Consider the following 17892-nt stretch of genomic DNA (forward strand, 5'->3'; position numbering starts at 1 on the left):
TGTGTAGGTGTTGATTCCCTAGATCTTTTTCTTTTCATTCAACTGGCTCATTTTACTTGGTTTTCTCTCTGCAGGAATTTGGCAGTTGTGGCATTCCTATAGGCCTCTTCATGAGTCCCATTTGCCTGTGGGATTCCAAGATCTTTGCATCTATCTTCCATGTCAACAATGCTGCCTTCTGGTAGTACAATCTCCCCAGTTCTAACGACTTTCTCTACTTTTTTCCCATCCAACTACATTTATCCAGTCCAGATGTTGTTACACTAGATCCTAGCAGTGTGGATCGGTGAACTAATGTCTCTCCTGGCACACAGCTTGATACCATCCATGTTGAGGATATGACTAATGATTTCTTCAGCCAGTCTCATTGATGATTTGACTAAGGGTGTTCAGGCCTTTGTAGAAAGGGAGTGGGGACAGAGTATCTCCTTGGTAAATCCTGCATCCTTGACAGTGACTTGTTGGCCTGTAGTGTTGTTGGCCACATCCCTGTTGAATTCCTAATGAAGGCTCTCTGGTTGATCTTCTTCTGTTTCAGGCATTCCAGGATCCATCTGAATCCTGGAATCATCGTCTTTCTTGAAGTCGATCCAGGCGGTGCACAGGTTGGTCATTCTGGTTTTACAGTCTCAAGTGACTGCTCCGTCAACAAGGAGGTGTTTTGCCCCTCTGGTGTCTCTGCCTTTTTCCTTCTATGTGCCTGTTCATTTTCGCCCTATTACAGGACAGGAGCTTCCATGTTTTATTGAGGCAGATTATTGGTTAGTAGTTGGTCCTTTCTGGGGATCCTTGGGGATCAGGACTGTCCAGCTTTGGATTAGCCATTCTGGGTTCGTCTCATCCACTAGAAGCTGGTTAACTTTTGCTAATTAAGAGAGTTATTACTACATGGAAGAGGTCACACTCAAATTTGTATTTAATTACTTAGAATTACTATGCATTATTATGACCATGTGATTAAAATAAATGTAATGCATCCAAATTAAAAAATGGTTTTCCTCAGACTCTAGCGAAACAGAAACAGGGATGACCTGGTGGAAACAGCGAAGAATCCCAAAGTGCAAAATAAAGGGCAGATTTGCAGGGACTAATATTTAAGGTTCTTTTATCTGATAAAAGTGTGGTAATTGCTTGTGGTCCATAAACTTGTGATGATACATAATTACTTGGCTGCCAACTGAGAGTAGAAGAGCAAGTACAAGACCACTCTGCATTCTGGTATTGTGTGCATAGTGGTGGTTTTTGACTCTGTTTTAGAAAACTATCTTCAGTATCAGAAAGACTGTGGTGTGGTGTAATGTGTACTTAAATTTCACGTTTAGGGTTCAAATAGATCACTTCACTTGGAGAAAAAAAATCCTACAAATGTTGGACGTATCTGTATTCTAAATATTAGGTGGTGGCATGTCATCTTTGCCCTCTATGAAATCTACAGCTAATGGTTTCTTATTGTCTTAAAAAATAAATTCCCGAATCACATACAGCGGGGTTCTTAACAAGTATGTGAATCATTCACGCCCCACACAGGATATATTTATTTTGACATCCATGTTAAAATTTTAGTTACATTATAGATACTTATTTTAATGTAACACTGTGGAGATTAGTTTTGAGTTTTATAGATTTATAGAAAAATTGATCATGGTCTTGTGATCATATGATCTCATTAATAAACTGGACCAGAAACGTAAAATTAAAACGTGATTAAAATATGTTGTGTTTGTTTTTAAGAAGTTCATTCTGCGTGCTGCACTGTATAAAAACCATTTCTTCATTTCAGTGTGGGAGTCTGTTTATGCTTACTGAGCGTGTACAGCAGGAAGGAAGACAGTTTAATATGACTTTAATATTTTCCAACCACAGAAGACATCTCATCTCACCTCAGCGTCTCATGAAGACTAACTAGTGAACAGGATTTTTCATGTTGAAGTAATTTAAGGAATGAGAGGAGCAGCTATGAGTTTAAGTGCAGCAGCCAGTGGATTTGTTATCTTCCTTCTCTCTTTATCAGGTATTGGGAACCTCTATATTTGATTTATACCTACGGTTACACTGTCGACACCAGAGCTGTTTCTGGCTGTCACACATTCAGCAACTGCATTACTTTTATGAATTATAACTGTAAACAGAAGAGATTTATTTTTTTGCCTTCTTTTTTTTAGTAAAAAAATACAAATGTTGTGTAATGTGTTGTAAACACTACAGATATTATTTTTTTCCATAAATATACACTGTTAGAAAAAGGCCATTGTATTTGTATTTAACTTTCTAAAATGTTTATTTTGCTATAGTACTTATTTACACAATTTAGATTATTTCTAGTTTATTAAACATTGAATTTATGAGAGAAATCTTCTAAGGATTAATAAACATTCTCACATATACCTCATATGAATACATTTATATTATACCCTGTTATCAAGCACTATACCTGGTCTCAACCAATTAGGTGATTAGAAGAAAATGACTCTAAAACTATTTCATGATTGTTACGGTCAACAACAAAAGAATCAAAACTTCAGTTTTTCTATTGTGATGAAGAGTGCTTGGTCTAAATCCCATCAGAATTTCTCTCTGCATATAGTTTAACTACAAATAAGACTGTTTATGGTTGTTATCATTAATCTAACTGCATTCTGATGTGTTCTGTGTTACAGTGGTACAGAGTCAGAATGATTATGCAGTGACTTACACTTCTACTCAGATCTGTGCTGTAAAAGGATCAACAGTGGTCATAGGCTGCTCCTTCAAACACCCTTCAAGAGTAATTGTGTTAAAAAAAGTTTGGTTCACTAAAGGGAATAATTATAACCCGTATGATCTGAAAACAGACCCAGCATATGCAGGTCGACTTTCATACAGCTCTCATTGGAAGAGCTGCACTCTGACAATCAGAGACCTGAGAGAGAGCGACTCAGCTGTGTACAAGTTCAGGTTTGAAGCAAACCAGAAAAGTTTTACTGGTTTACCTGGAGTCACTCTGACTGTCACAGGTACTGATCTACACACACTGATAAATATTTCATCAACTTAATATGCATGTTCTACTGTGCTTCTAAACTTTTCAATGGTTTAATGTATAGACATTGAGAGAATTATTATTTTGTTACTACCGTAATTCATTTTATTACTTCTGTGAATTTTACTGATGTCTCCTTCAGTGTGAGAGTGACTGACATCTTATTTATTGTTTCTTGTCCACTGGTCAAGATGTTCAGGTCAGTGTGTCGACTGGACGACAGTTGGATTGTGTCACCAGGTGCAATCATTATGTTTCATCTTATGTCTGGTACAAAAATGAACAACAAGTGAATGGAGCCAGCTCTTCTTCTTATGAAGCTCAATATGACACTGAAAACAGCTACTCATGTGCTTTAAAAGGATTTGAGGATTTTCACTCTCCATTAGTTTGTGAGTTCACTTTGAGATTTTACCTGAATGAAAACTTTTAATATGGAGGCTTATTAATGGTGTGTTCTTTCTGTCAATAAGCATGTTTTTTTTTTATCTCTTAGGTGCCAAAAAACAGTGGTGCAACAGAGTGAATTACAGTAACAGAAGAATCTGTGCATTCAAAGGCTCATCAGTGGACATTTCTTGTACTTACAACAATTTTGAACGTCAAATCCAATCAACATCCTGGTTCCATTCTGGTCGTGGATCTGAGGACCTCAGAAAAGACTCCCAGTATGCAGGTCGTGTTCAGGTAATTGAAAGAGAGAGAGGACGCTCCACTCTGAGAATCAGAGACCTGACAGAGAGTGATTCAGCCGAGTATCACTTCAAATTCAAAACACAAAGATTTGAATGGAAGAGTAGTTTACCTGGAACAACTCTGACTGTCACAGGTACTGATCAACACACACTGATGGATATTTAATCAGCTCAGTTGCTCTGTTGTGTTAATGGGTGTATTTATTGTTTTGAGTATTTAAGTCTGATGTCTGCTGTGTTGTCATATTCAGCTCTGCAGGTGAAGGTGAGCAGAATAATATCACTCCATGAGTCTCAGACTGAGGCAGAGCTGAAGTGTGAAAGCAGCTGCAGTCCAGCTGGTCGTCTTTCTTTCATCTGGTTCAAAAACAAGCAGCTTATGGTTGAACGAAGTTCTTATCAAGATCTGTTCAATCCTGGAGACATCATCTCCTGTGCTTTCAAAGGACATGAAGATTATCCCTCAGATCCTGTGTGTAAGTTTACTTCACTCTGTTATTGATGATCATGATTTTCAGCTCCTCAGCTTTCTTTGTTCACCAAAATGTTGTTTAAGATATTAAGTAGAATTCACAATACTGTACATACAGTTTAAAGGTGAGTGGAGTCAGGTTCATGAATTAGAGGTAAGCACTCAGTTAAAGTCAGAAAAGAACAGTCATTGTGCTGAAGAGTGGTTTGATCCTGATCAGAGAACATCAAAGTTCTTTTCATTTTGGAAGGTACAAGCACATGTACATTTAATCGTGATTATTTACTTTAGAGGAACTAATTAGCAATGTAATAAGCAGGGATCTTCTGACTGTCTACAAAGGTCTGTCCATGGACTGTCATGTGTACATCCAATTTATGGAACAACTGACAAATCCAGCAAACATGGTCTGTTCATGCAAAGCATGAATCTGCTATATTGAAGATAACTAGGATCTCCATATTTTGATTTTCAAAAAAGAGGACACCTGGCCCAGTCATGAGGAACTTTAATAATACTGTTTGCTTAAAGAAAACATATTTAAACAATGCCTTCTCTGTGCGGTTAATGAATGGTAAAATTAAAAATGTCATATTGGCTTTTACAAGTCAACAAGTGCAAAAAAAGAGGACGGTTGGTCACCCTAAAGATAACAGATGTGACCAATAATTACAGGCTTGTGTTTCCCCATACTGGATGTGACAGACTGAAATGAAAGTGAGGGAAATTTCTTGACCACCACTTTAGATAATAGAGATAATTTGCACACACAATTATAACATAACAATAACGATAAAAGTAAATGTATTTTTTCTGTTCTAGACATTCCAGAGGTTCCCACTGTGTCAGTGAGTCCCTCTGGTGAGATAGTGGAGGGAAGTTCAGTGACTCTGACCTGTAGCAGTGATGCTAACCCAGCAGCTAATTACACCTGGTACAAGGAACAACAACCAATCAGCCAAGAAAAGCAAATCACCTTCAGGTCCACCCGGTCTTCTGACTCTGGAGAGTATTACTGTACTGCTGAGAATGAGGTGGGGCGAAGGTCATCTGAAGTGATCTCTATCAAAGTGAAATGTGAGTCAAGACAGTTTTCTTATAATGCCACACAGAAACAGGGGTTTAAACTCTGAAATCGTCACAGGTGGAGAAAACTGTCAATCAACTGTACAATCTGCGATGTCGGGAATAGATATTTAAACTTAAAGAATAGGATGGTGTACAATTTCTTCACAATTATTATGTTGAACACTAAATTCAAATGTAAATTTGCTGCAATTTTTGTCATAATTATTTCCACATCCCTTCCAGATGCTCCAAAGCTTCCCTCTGTGTCAGTGAGTCCCTCTGCTGAGATAATGGAGGGTAATTCAGTCACTCCGTCTGGTGAGATTGGTGATGACAGTCCAGTGACTCTGACCTGTAGCACAGTCAGTTTTTCTCCTGACATTAGGAACAATCAAGGTAGTGACACAACTGAGTTGTTAAAAAATGCCCTGATTGTAGTTTTAGTATTTTTAGTTTTCAACTGTTGTATGCCGTTAGGCAAGAACTATACTCAAAATGAGTCATTAATTAAGACTTTGGTCTGATATGTTTTATCTTCTATGTCCATTCTTATGGGACCATTAATCTTGTAATCCAGTAACAAGTTTTCAGTTTGGTCACTGTTTCCTAGACTCATGGAAAAAAACAGCTGCAGTTGTATCAATCACTGTTCTATTTCTGGCTGTTATAATCATCTGCGGAATCATATTCATTAGGTGAGCAGTTCAGTTTTATTGTTGTTATTAAAAATTTATTTAGTAATTTCATCTTATGATTAATTAACATGTTCATTTGTTCTTCTGTACAGAAGAAAAGGGTGCTTCAAAACAAATTCATCCAGACAGAGGCCAGACAACAAACCAGAGGTAAGGAAGAAGAGGTCAGGTATCAGGTATACATATATGAACCTGAAAAAGACCATGTTAATGTAAATGAATCTCTTTGTATATGTCGCATACTGCTGTCATACACTGCACAGTGGGAAGTTTAAATTTGGCTGCTATAGTACAGACGTTTGATGACTTTGTATAGTTTACATGCTTCAAACTTCATGTCCCACCCAGGTTTATGAGATCCACACTGCACAGTGTGGATCTAATGATTGATTTCTAATACTGCACAGTGTGTGGGTATCTTAAGTTCTCTCATATATGAAAATGTACATGAACAGTTCATAAAATGTAAAGTCTACTGTTTTTCTTGAGAGTGTGATTAATTGTAATTAACTTTCATGTGTTGAGAAAATGACATCTTTCTGTTTAATAGTGTTGTTGGTGGCATTGCTCTTCCTTTGCTGCATATAGGGCTGCAGTGGGGTGGGGTGGCTGTAGCTCAGGTGGCAGAGCAGGTCAGCCACTAATCAGAAGGTCGGTGGTTCGATCCCAGGCTGCACCCTGGCTGCATGCCAAATATCCTTGGGCAAGATACTAACCCCGTGTTTGCCTACTGGTGGTGGTCAGAGGGCCCGGTGGCGCCTGTGTCCGGCAGCCTCGCCTCTGTCAGTGTGCCCCAGGGCAGCTGTGGCTACAATGTAGCTTGCTATCGCCAGTGTGTGAATGTGTGTGTGAATGGGTGAATGACTGAATGTAGTGTAAAGCGCTTTGGGGTCCTATGGACTAGAAAAGTGCTATACAAATGCAGGCCATTTACCATTTACCATATAAACCTCTCCAGGAATAAATAGAAATACAAGGTTTGGGAGGCTGTGGCTCAGGAGGAAAGGGGGATGTCCAACCATAACCTTTCACCTTTTATGGTTATTTTTAATTACAGGAAAATGCATATTGTTATTACACACTTAACGCTCCGCAAAGTGGGTGTCCAAAGCGTGACGGCCCTTCAGCTCCAGCACAGAGTAGAGCAGCAGAGGAGCACCAGGATGATCTTTGCTATTCCAGTGTAACTTTCATAAAGAAGCCAGAAGAGCACGACTACTACAACATTCTCCCCATTAAGACCAAAAGAAGAAAAAAACAGGATGAAGAAGTAACAGATGTGGACTACACTGTGGTCAGATTAAACAGCACCCAAAGGTGAGGACACTTAGTTTGTGAAACGCTGGGAAAATATTTCCAGGCTGTTATATTTGTTCATTTTTGGCACTACACAAAGTTTTTTCTTTTCTTAATTAATGTTACTGATATTGTGAGCTTTTAAAAAAAATCATATTATCTTTATATTTCTGAGAGTGTGTTTTTACCTTTACAGGTTAAGAGATCAACAGGCTGCAGAGCATTCATCAGCACTGTACAGCACAGTCAGGAAAAAGTAGAGTATGAACATGAATGTGTGTCCTCAGTGTACATATTTAATGTTTTTAGGAAGATACTGCTGTGTATGGCTGTGTTTGCATTTTGATAAAGAATGATGCAACAGATGAATCAAAATGTGTCCTTGGACAGTGGACTTCCTGTCCCTGTCTACACGTGTATCTAGTTTCTTGAAGACCTGAATAAGAGGAACATTACAGAATTTATTTTTGGCGATCTTGGAAAAGCAAAATGTGTTGCACCACAAATGCACTCTGATCAGAGTTCTGATGGCAACAGCTGCCAGACAGGATTAAATTAAAAAAAAAAAATGAGTCTACCTTTACTGAAATAAAATCTTACTACAGCTAACAAGAAGCCCAAGACCTCTCTAGGCAGTAGGCACTATTGGGGGAATTGTATTGTACTTTGTTTATGTTAATTTTGTTTTCTTTGTTCTTTTTAAGGGTACTTTAAGTTTGTAGTACACTCAAACAAGTGTAAAGGCTTTTATTTGTCCTGCTGAAACCCATTTTAATGTACTTAACATAATTGTGAGTAGAATTATTTTTTATTTGTGTGGATATGGGATATAGGAGTCTTTGCAGAACAGCAGGAGGTAGGTCTGATTAATCTTAAAGTCCTGGTGCTTTGACCGTTTGCTGTTGTTTTCAGTGCCCTGCTGAACTGCGCTCATGTGTTTTGTGATTACAGCTGTGTTTAGCAGTTTCTTGTTATCTTTAAACTTATTTCCTTTATAGTGAATCAGAGGGAGCATGATTTTGTCCATCATTCAAGTCGTTCTTGTAATTTGAGTAAAATTAGAAATGTTTCACTGAGATTAAATAAAATAAAACAAAATAATAAAAAAACATTGTTTCTACAAATTCTGGTGTCTTTCTCCACTTCATGTTGCTGCTTTTGAGCAAGCTAGTAACAGTGCTGAGCATTTACATATTTAAATAATTGCAGGTTGCTTTTGTCCCAAACATCTTAAATAGAGGGTTTGAGCTGAGCTGCTTTCTGCTAGCAGAACGGCTAAATTCAGCTGCACTTCACCAACTTCCTGTTATCTACTTCAAGTTGGGTGATATGAGACATTGAGTTTCCCTTTTACTGCAAGTTCACACAATAAACTTAATTTAAAGCTGAAGGTAACCCATATGGAAAAGATATATATAAATCTTATAAAGTTTGTATCTGTCTTGTGTGAAACTTGTATGAAAAGCATATAAGAGTGAAAACAGATATAAGATCCCTTGAAAAATTATATAATGAAACTTGTATGTTTTGGATACTTACTAAAACAATGTATGAAAGTAATGCGAAAGTGGCCACTTTCATGAGTAAATCATGTAAGCCTTATATGATTTACACATGAAAGTGGCCACTTTCATGAGTAATCACATATAAGTTTTTACTATTTCTTTTCCGTATGGGAAAGAAAATAGCTCAGCTATCACAAGGAATGATCTCATTAATAAATTGTTGTGTGTTTTAAAACAACCATTTTAAATGTGTTTTCTTAAAGCTGTCGTCAGTGATCGCACCAGAGGAGATTTAATCTGTTCATGCACATTAGGCATGTGCGGAGGAAGGAAGACAGCCGGATATCGATCTCGCTTTAATTTTCCAACCACAGAAGAAACCATCTTCAAACATCTTTGATGAAATACACAATTTTTCATATGTGATCGACCTGATGCAGTTTAAGCAAGAAGTGTTTAAAGAAATGAGAGGAGCAGCTATAAATGCAACTGCAGTAACGAGTGAAGTCTTCCTTCTCTCTGTGCTGATATGGTACAAAATATAAATCTCCATTTATGTTTTGTTTTTATACACAAACCACTCACGTGTGTTCACACCTCAAGCATCTGAAGCGCTGCACATCATATGATACTGTAAAGCTGTGTTTGTGTAATGAGCGGGATGAAGAAACGGCTGTTTTGGACTGAAACCAAATTTTAGAAAATATACTTATACTATGTTACTTTAGCATCCACCACTACAAGCATTTTATCTGACAGCTTTGATCAAGGATTCTTGCATGTACATGTGAGGTCACATACAGTGCACTGAAAAAGTATTTACCCCTTCCTGATGTCTTTGCATATGCTTTCTTTCTTTTTGTATATTTGCTACAATATGACAGATATTTTTTATATTATGAGAAATATTACCCCGTTAAATTTTGAAATAACTGGCTTTTTTCTATTTATTGGAAAGCTAGTTAAATTTAGTTTGCTACACGTAGGCCTGATTGCTGCAGGACCCACTGAATGAAGAAATCACTTAAACAGAACTTATCTGATTAAGTGAAGAGCACAAAATGCAACACATCATGCCACAATAAAGACAGAGCTAAAGAAACAAAGTTGTCTATCAGAGTGGAAAGGGTTAAGAGTTATGTGGGAGGCTGTGAATTTAGAAAATTTTAATGAACAGTAAAAGAGGAATAATAAATAATGATTAATCAATAAATAATTCAAATGGTGAAGGGATTAACAAAAATAAAAGGCAAAAAAAATTTCTTACTTAAAAAAATTATATGAGAATTTTTTTCTAAAAATGCAATTTAAAAAAGAGAAATGAGTAAGGGTAACAAGAAGTAAGTAAGGGTATATAGAGTGTTTGAGGAGATGGGGAAATGTCAGTAAGTGTAGAGTAACTGTGACGGGTGGATGTCTCAGAGCTGAGAGTTCACGGCTGAAACGTGGCTTTCTCTGTTCGCTCAGTCCTCACGCAGAGCTGAGCGCTTTCTGCTCCTCAGTAATAACACAGAGATTTTTATTGAGCAGAACTGAAGCGTGTTTCAGGTTTTTAGTTGCATTTGTGCACGGAGATCGGCACAAACCTCAAGTGTCTCACCAGTGAGCACGCAGAGCGATTTTCATGTCATTTCCTTTTCTTCTTCTTAATTTTTTTAAATAAAACTGTTTTGCTTCATGCCACAGCCTTCAGATATATAATAACGACTCTAATCCGTTCATGCAGCTTCAGTTTCACACAGCCTGCAGCGATATTTACGAACACGGCTCAGTAACGGTCATGTCTGGACTGCGATTTAAAAAACGGCACGCCGTGATCAGTCCATTTTAATAAATAAACAAAAATTAATAATAAAAATAAAATAAATATAATTCTATACATAGATGTAATTACTGATATTGAGACAGTTTTTTTAAACGAGGTTAATCAAGTTTACTTGATTTTCCTCCTCTATTCTTTCTTTATGTGCCTCCATCGATTTTTGTTATTCGCACGTAAAGTACACTTTTCTCCGTCTCTTGCTCACTCGGTTGGTGGGACTGCTGTTCTTCCTCCAGTGTTTCTCCCCGGTTAGTGTTCACAGCAGTCACCACCCGTGAATCCGAGGCCTTTATATTATTTATTTCTCCTACATTGGGTAGTCTGACACATTTTGTTGCATTTATTTTTTAGTTTATTTTACCTCTTTCAGCTTTCCTTTTTTATTTATCCATCTTTATCAAACACTTCTTCCACACTAAACTGATCTAGACGGCACGTGAGCATACAGGGAAGGTAGGAGAGGGGAGGAGAGTAAAGTGTTTGTTGCTCTTTTACAGATTTCAGGTTTATATGGTGCAACAGTTACCTCCTCTCACTTACCTCAACAGTCACACCGTTCTGAGTGAGAAAGGGGGGAAAGCTGCACTTACAGTCTGTTCACTCGCTCCCTCATCCGATGATTCTGAGCCAGCACTTTGCGCTGATGTTGTTGAAATGAACAGACCGCACCTTTGAAAAAAGAAAAAGAAAAAGTGCAATGTTAGATCAAAGAACTTCCCACTCCCGTGGGCGCATTTCTGCTAATACATCATCAGGCTAACTGGTAAACCCCTACAGTGGCTGTTTGAATGCAAATGTGTCTTCAGACAGTCACTGAATCAGAATCAGAATACACATTTACTCACAGACAATAGGAACAGTAAATGTCTACTTAAAGTACCAATAAAATAATACAATACATTGTATTAATGGTTATTGAGTTTGTTGGTATCTGCCACCCTCAACCTGATGCTGCAGCATGCAACAGCATAGAGGACGGCACTGGCCACAACAGACTCCTACAAAATCCTGAGCGTTGTCCGACAGGTGTTAAAATAGAGCCGACTCTGGCCCTTCCTGTTAGTGATGGGATTTCCGGCTCTTTCGGCTCCCAACCGGCTCTTCAGGTTGTTTTGTTGCTTTGATTAATTTATTATTAACAATAATATAAAATTATGCACAAAAGGAATTACTAATGTAAAAAAAAAGTGGTTTTATTTATATATGTTTATATATAAATATATGTGGTGGCCCCTAGAGACAAAGCACGTACAAACTCCAAAACACATTTCTAGCATGAACTGAACTTCCAAAACAGAGCTGCCTAGATCACTTAAATTAGACAATTGAAAGCATATGTGTATTGTTTGTGTATTTATACACAAGCACTCATATATATTCAAATAATTTAAAAAAAAAAGTTCATTTACCTGTTGTTACCACACACCAAATCCGGTCGTTGGTACTTGCTGGCTTGTGTAGCCACTAGGTAACAAAAGCTCAACACTGCACCTAGCATCCTGGAGCACTTCTGTTGTGTTTTCAGAATCAGAATCAGAATCAGAAAGGGGTTTATTGCCAAATGTTGAGCAGGTTTACAACATTAGGAAATTGCTGCGGTGCTTCAGTGCACGTGTTTTGAGTTTTTACGTGTTTTGGAGTTTGTACGTGTTTTGGAGTTTGTACGTGCTTTGTCTCTAGGGGCCACCGTAAATATACTTTTATTTATTCACGCCACATAAAATATAATAAATAAATCATATAGTGTTGCTGATCAGACACAGTGTTGAAGAAACACATATTGTGCACTCAAAAAAATATGTTGTTGGATGAACACAATTTAATCATGGCACCTTTTTCCACGTGATTTAACCAAGTACAGTAACCCATTTTTGACCATGTCAAATCAACACGTTTGGCATTAGAGACAAACAACCATTAAATTACACTAAATTACACTCATGGGTAATTTAGAATCATCAATGAACCTAACTCTAAATACACACTGCAAACCAGCCAGATTGTAGATATGAACGCGGGCCCTTCTTGCTGTGAGGCAACAGCACTAACCATCACACCACCAAGCTGCCAATCCAGGCTTAGCAAAACTAGGAAAGCTATGATTACAAGGCTTGATGCAGAGTTTTCTGTACGTTTTTGTCCCTGACAGGTTAAACCACAATAAATAGCAATAGCATACACATGTGGTGTGGATGTAGTTATCTGCCTCTTAAAACTCCAGCGATTTTCCTGCAGTTTGACATCTAATGTGATCTTGTGAATTTCGTGAGTCCAGGCAACTAACCACTCTTACTAGATTGTATCATGTCATCTCAACAAGAAGAAAATAAGTTGCTGATTTTCATGCTGATGCTACATGATTTACTTATGTTCACCATAGAAACATTAAATTATTTAGTTCAAATTACAAGTTTGACTCTTGTACATGTAACAATCACCCAATTTCATTTTTTTGAGTGTGGCCTTCCCGTCAAATATCTACAATCCAGGACACGAGAGAGACATCCACCTGCATCGCTGTCAGGTTTTCACCCAGGATGGTCGCCCTGATGGCATTGAATGATTGAATACACTGAATCTGGCCCTAAATATCATGCCGACAACTTTTAACCCAATTTTTTGTCAACTTAGCTGCAGGAAATCAATTAAAGTGAAAACTAAATTTCAACCAATTAAGCTAACAGCACAACTTCTCTCTGGCAGATGAGGACACATTGGGCCATTGGTGTTCAGTTGGGAAGCTCATCTTGTAACCGGAAGGTTGCCAGTTCAATCCCCAGCTCTGTCTGTCTTGGCTGTTGTGTCCTTAATTGGGCAAGACACTTCACCCTACACCTAACACCTACTGGTGTTGGCGACAGGGGCCGATGGCGTGATATGGCAGCCTCGCTTCTGTCAGTCTGCCCCAGGGCAGCTGTGGCTACAACTGTGGTTTGCTTGCACCAGTGTGTGAATGTGAGAGTGAATAAATAGTGATCTTTGACAGATGGTGACCTCGCAACACTTTAAGTCAGTTTTGGCAGCAGGGACTCACAAAAGAAAACCAGAGACTTCAACTTCATCCAGGAGAAATCGGCTCAGTGGTGTTTGACTCTGTTGTACAAATAAGCACATAATAGCTTATATAATATGAAGAGGATTGCAGGTTATTGAGGATAGACGTCAAATCACTAAAGACATACTGAATTTGAATATCTGTCATTTGCTTTGTTACACATTAAGCAGACACCAAAGGGACACTGGTACGGGCATTTCTTTTCACCATCTGCATTTGAATTTAAGTGCATTAGCAAAACTGTCAGTTTCGACCAAAACTGTTTTGGTTGAAACTCCCAAAGATAACCGGGTGATTAACTCTTGTCTGTTTTATTTAGCAGATCACAGCAGTAGGTTTTTATTCAGTTCATTAGTTTCACGCGTAGAGTACCTTTGTCATGCACTGATGAGTGTGATTGACAGGCCAGTACAGTCAATGAGAAAAAAAACAACGAAACATAGTATGACCAAGTTAAAAAAAAAAAAGACTCCAATTTTTTATTTAATGGATTCAAAATGAGTGACTGAGAACATAAACTCTGCAGGGAAGTGTTTACACGTCTAGAAACAGAGCTGCTTTCTCATGTTCTCCAAAAGACTTTCAGGGTTGTTGTTTTTTCATTTTTACGAGCACAGCTATCACCATCTGTTGGCCTTCAGCTAGAATGCACTTTTAAGGCATTTCCACACTGACTTCATTTTTAACTACCTGTCTGTAGTTATAGCCAATCTGCCTCTGAATCAGGAGAAGTCTATAAATTGTAGGTACAATAATAAACTAGGCCAGCCTCTCCACAAACAGTCTCTGCAAGAAACTGAGTAAATCAAGTTCTCAGTCAGTGTCCTGGATCCATATTAAAAAACTGTTACTTGTTTTAGATTTTATTGTCTCTCTTTGCTATGTTGTCTTGATCCATTAAAAATGACACTTCACTGGACGTTGGTCAGAATTCACTGCTGCACTCTGCGTGCACCGTGGGTGGTTTCTGAATATGCTGAACAGGAGTAGAAACCTGATAAATTTGGAGTTAAATGTAAGAGGACAGCTGATGTTGTGATACACAGCTCTATGCATGTTGAATATTTTTGAAACAGTTGTTTTGAACACTGTTAGAGCTTTTGTTTGGTTTTTGTTTGTTCACATTCAAATGGTCAACAATCAGTTAATGCTAGTAGAAGCAACAATTGTTTTTTATTTTTTCTCAATCTACATTTGGACGTGGACAGCACAGCGTCTGCCACGAGGGGGTGCAGTTTAGTAAGTTTGTAAAAAAGTAGTAGAAGAAAGAAACTCTTGTTCTGTTTTTAGTGCCACCTACACAGGATTACAGTGTCTGTCTGCTCTCTGGTTGCAGCATATAATAAGTGAAACCTGAAGTCAGTACTTGGAATCCATTGCAGTAGTAAAATGCGTAGAGACGGAGCATTTATTAATTAGAAATAATAATAATTGTATGTGCTAATGCATTTATGCAGCAGTGCTGACAGTGCATTGTCACTGTCTGGGACAAATAATTCACATTGTATGACTTTAAAGAATTAATGAAATAACACAAACACATCACACCACTATAGATGTCTCATGTATTATGCACACCACATTAAATTCAAGTCAATGAAGAGTTACATGTCGCAGTATCTCTGAGTCCTGATCTGCTGATCAGGAAACAGAAGAAGCTGTCAAGTGGATAGTGCACTCTATTTTTTTAAAGTTTCATTACTGCAATGATCATCAACCTCAAAGTTGAACTTTCTTTTTTGCTTATGAGAAGTTTTAATTTCATGTTGGGAATGTCCGGATATTCAAATATTACAGGCTGGTAAAGAGGAAGTAAGCTCGGACAGACTTTGACAGCTGTCTTATTAATGTGTTGAAACCACAACGGTCACATGTTTGCTGTCCTATGTCTTATTTTAGATCATTATGTGGATTATATCTCATGTGCAGCTCTGACCATGTGACATTTTCTAACAGTGAGACGAACAGAATGACTATGAGTGTAACAACAGCTGTGAGTGGGATTGTTCTCATCGTTCTGTCCATGTCAGGTACTGAACATCTTTTAAATACACTTCTTACGTCTTTAGTACAGTTATTATAGTTGTTGTAAGTATATTTACTTACTGGACATCATCCTGGAACACTGTATGCTTTAATGTAATTATTTCATTAAATAACCGGAACTTCCTGCAGAGATGGTTAAACTGCTTGCACGTAATAAGAATAGTGATGGTTTCAGGCTAAATATAAAGCAACAAGGAATTATTTCCAGTCTTACATAAACTGAACATGTTCTTTTTATAGAAACCTTTCAATTAAGAAAATGAAATATTTAATGTAAAATGTGGTGAACAGTTTTTACCTGTTCACCACAAACACAAAGTAAATTTGTAAATTTTCTTTAAAACTTTTTTCCATAGTTAAGATTTCCTTTTTGAATTGTGTATTTGTTGTTTCAGTTTGTGCAATGGTATTCTGACTACAATGTGCTATTTCTGCAACATTTAGCAAAATTCATATTATCAAGACATCACAGTCTGATGCTGAAGAGTTTCACATTTCTTCAGCAGCTCCACGCTTCAACGAACATGGGAAACCAACCAAGCAAAGACACGACACGCCCTTCTAACTGTTAGCATTTAGGATTTTCCCATCCATATCACAGGTGGAAATTCTCCAGCAGCCAGGAATGCCCAAAACACAGAGTCAAATTTCCCACATTTGTTTTCTCAGTCATTATTAATATATGGATGGATTACTGAGACATGTGCATTAGGAATATCCAGCTTATCTTTGAGAGACCAAACCGTATTGTCTCAGTTTGAAGTCTGCATTATGTATTCAAATATTTCTTGTGGAGAAAGTTTTGTGACTTCAGATGAAAACAAAATACAATTTTGACGTTTAAAATTATGCTAATCTTGACTGTGGTTTCTGATGTTTCAGTGGCGCACAGTTGGAGAGAATGGGAAGTGACTTTTACTACTACTGAGATCTGTGCCATTAAAGGATCGACGGTGGTAATGCACTGCACCTACACATACCCACCAAGAATAAACAGCATCAATACCACAGTTCAGAATATCTTCTGGTTCATTTATGTGCCCAATGTTGAACCTGTGGATCTTAGAATAGATTCAAAGTATGCAGGTCGTGTTTGGTATCACTGTGGTACGAACGACTGCACTCTGAGAATCACAGACCTGAGAGAGAGCGACTCAGCTGTGTACAGATTAAAGCTCATAACAAACCAGCCAGGGGGGACCTATACTGGTTCACCTGGAGTCAGTTTATCTGTAACAGGTAAGACTGTTGTCTGTTGGATCAAATTCTTAACATTTATGAAACAGTGCAGCGAATTTCACTGTCTGTTATATTGCATTTTACTAATCCAGGTGTAAAAGTGCAGACGATTCACACATCTCAATGCCTTACTTATTGGTGCAACAAATTAGAGATGCAGTGTCACAGCAGTTGCCTTCCTCATCATTCTTCATACATCTGGTACAAGAATGGACACATGACTTCAACAGAATCACTTTATTCAGGCTACCTTTATTCTGGAGACAGCATTTCTTGTGCTATCAAGCCACATGAGACCTTTCCTTCTCCTTCTGTGTGTGAGTATACGCCACAGTCTTCCACTCATACTCTCCTGAGAACCCAAGCTCTTGTTTGGGATGTGTATTAAATGTTTCCTAGCTGTTTGTGATTAGTTGGATCTGAAAAGTATCAAAACTGAACATCATCTTTAAGCAGAACGTAATAAAAAAAATATGTAAGGGCAGTACAGCATTAATAAAATATTATCTTAACAGAATATAAGAGAAAATGCATTTTCCCCATATTAGTACAAAGCGTCTCAGCAGGATATGATGCTGTTTCACGGCCAGATTTCCTAAATGAGCCAAATGGGAATTGTGAGCAGACAAAAATTAAGCCATGCTTTTATTCTGTGTGTCAGCAGTAAATTGTGTGTAACAAACATTAGTAAATAAGTTTGTGTACCTGATTTGAATATTCTCCCTGTATTTTCCGCCTTGACAAAGACCCCCGTAGAAATGTGTTCCCACCTCATGAACGCTGTCTTTTCTCTGTGCTGTCTTTTTAAATACAGACAGTATTTTTCAAATGCCAGAACCCAGATTGCGCTGATGCAATATTTATTATGTGCATCTGTTCCTTAATGTACTGTAGTAAGATATCTTTAACATGGAGAAGACTGTTCAAAGACAGTAAATGTATGCAAAACTGTATTTTCATGGCGATCGTAAAAAGAATTC

The 17892-nt window shown here is 37.7% G+C and overlaps 1 protein-coding gene across 1 annotated transcript in view; it reads left to right on the forward strand.

Moving 5' to 3' along the window:
* Nucleotides 1-7505, forward strand: part of LOC308395039 (uncharacterized protein) — a gene marked incomplete at both ends in the record, with an annotated part of 40452 nt that extends 32947 nt beyond the window's left edge. Inside the window, one exon of the mRNA XM_080879691.1 lies at nucleotides 7442-7505. Within this exon, the coding sequence (XP_080735817.1) occupies nucleotides 7442-7505 (64 nt within the window). The remainder of the gene's footprint in view (nucleotides 1-7441) is intronic.
* Between the last annotated feature and the right edge of the window lie 10387 nt (nucleotides 7506-17892).

Source organism: Rhamphochromis sp. 'chilingali' (genome assembly GCF_963969265.1).
Source record: "Rhamphochromis sp. 'chilingali' genome assembly, chromosome: 4".
In the NCBI taxonomy this organism is placed as follows: domain Eukaryota; kingdom Metazoa; phylum Chordata; class Actinopteri; order Cichliformes; family Cichlidae; genus Rhamphochromis; species Rhamphochromis sp. 'chilingali'.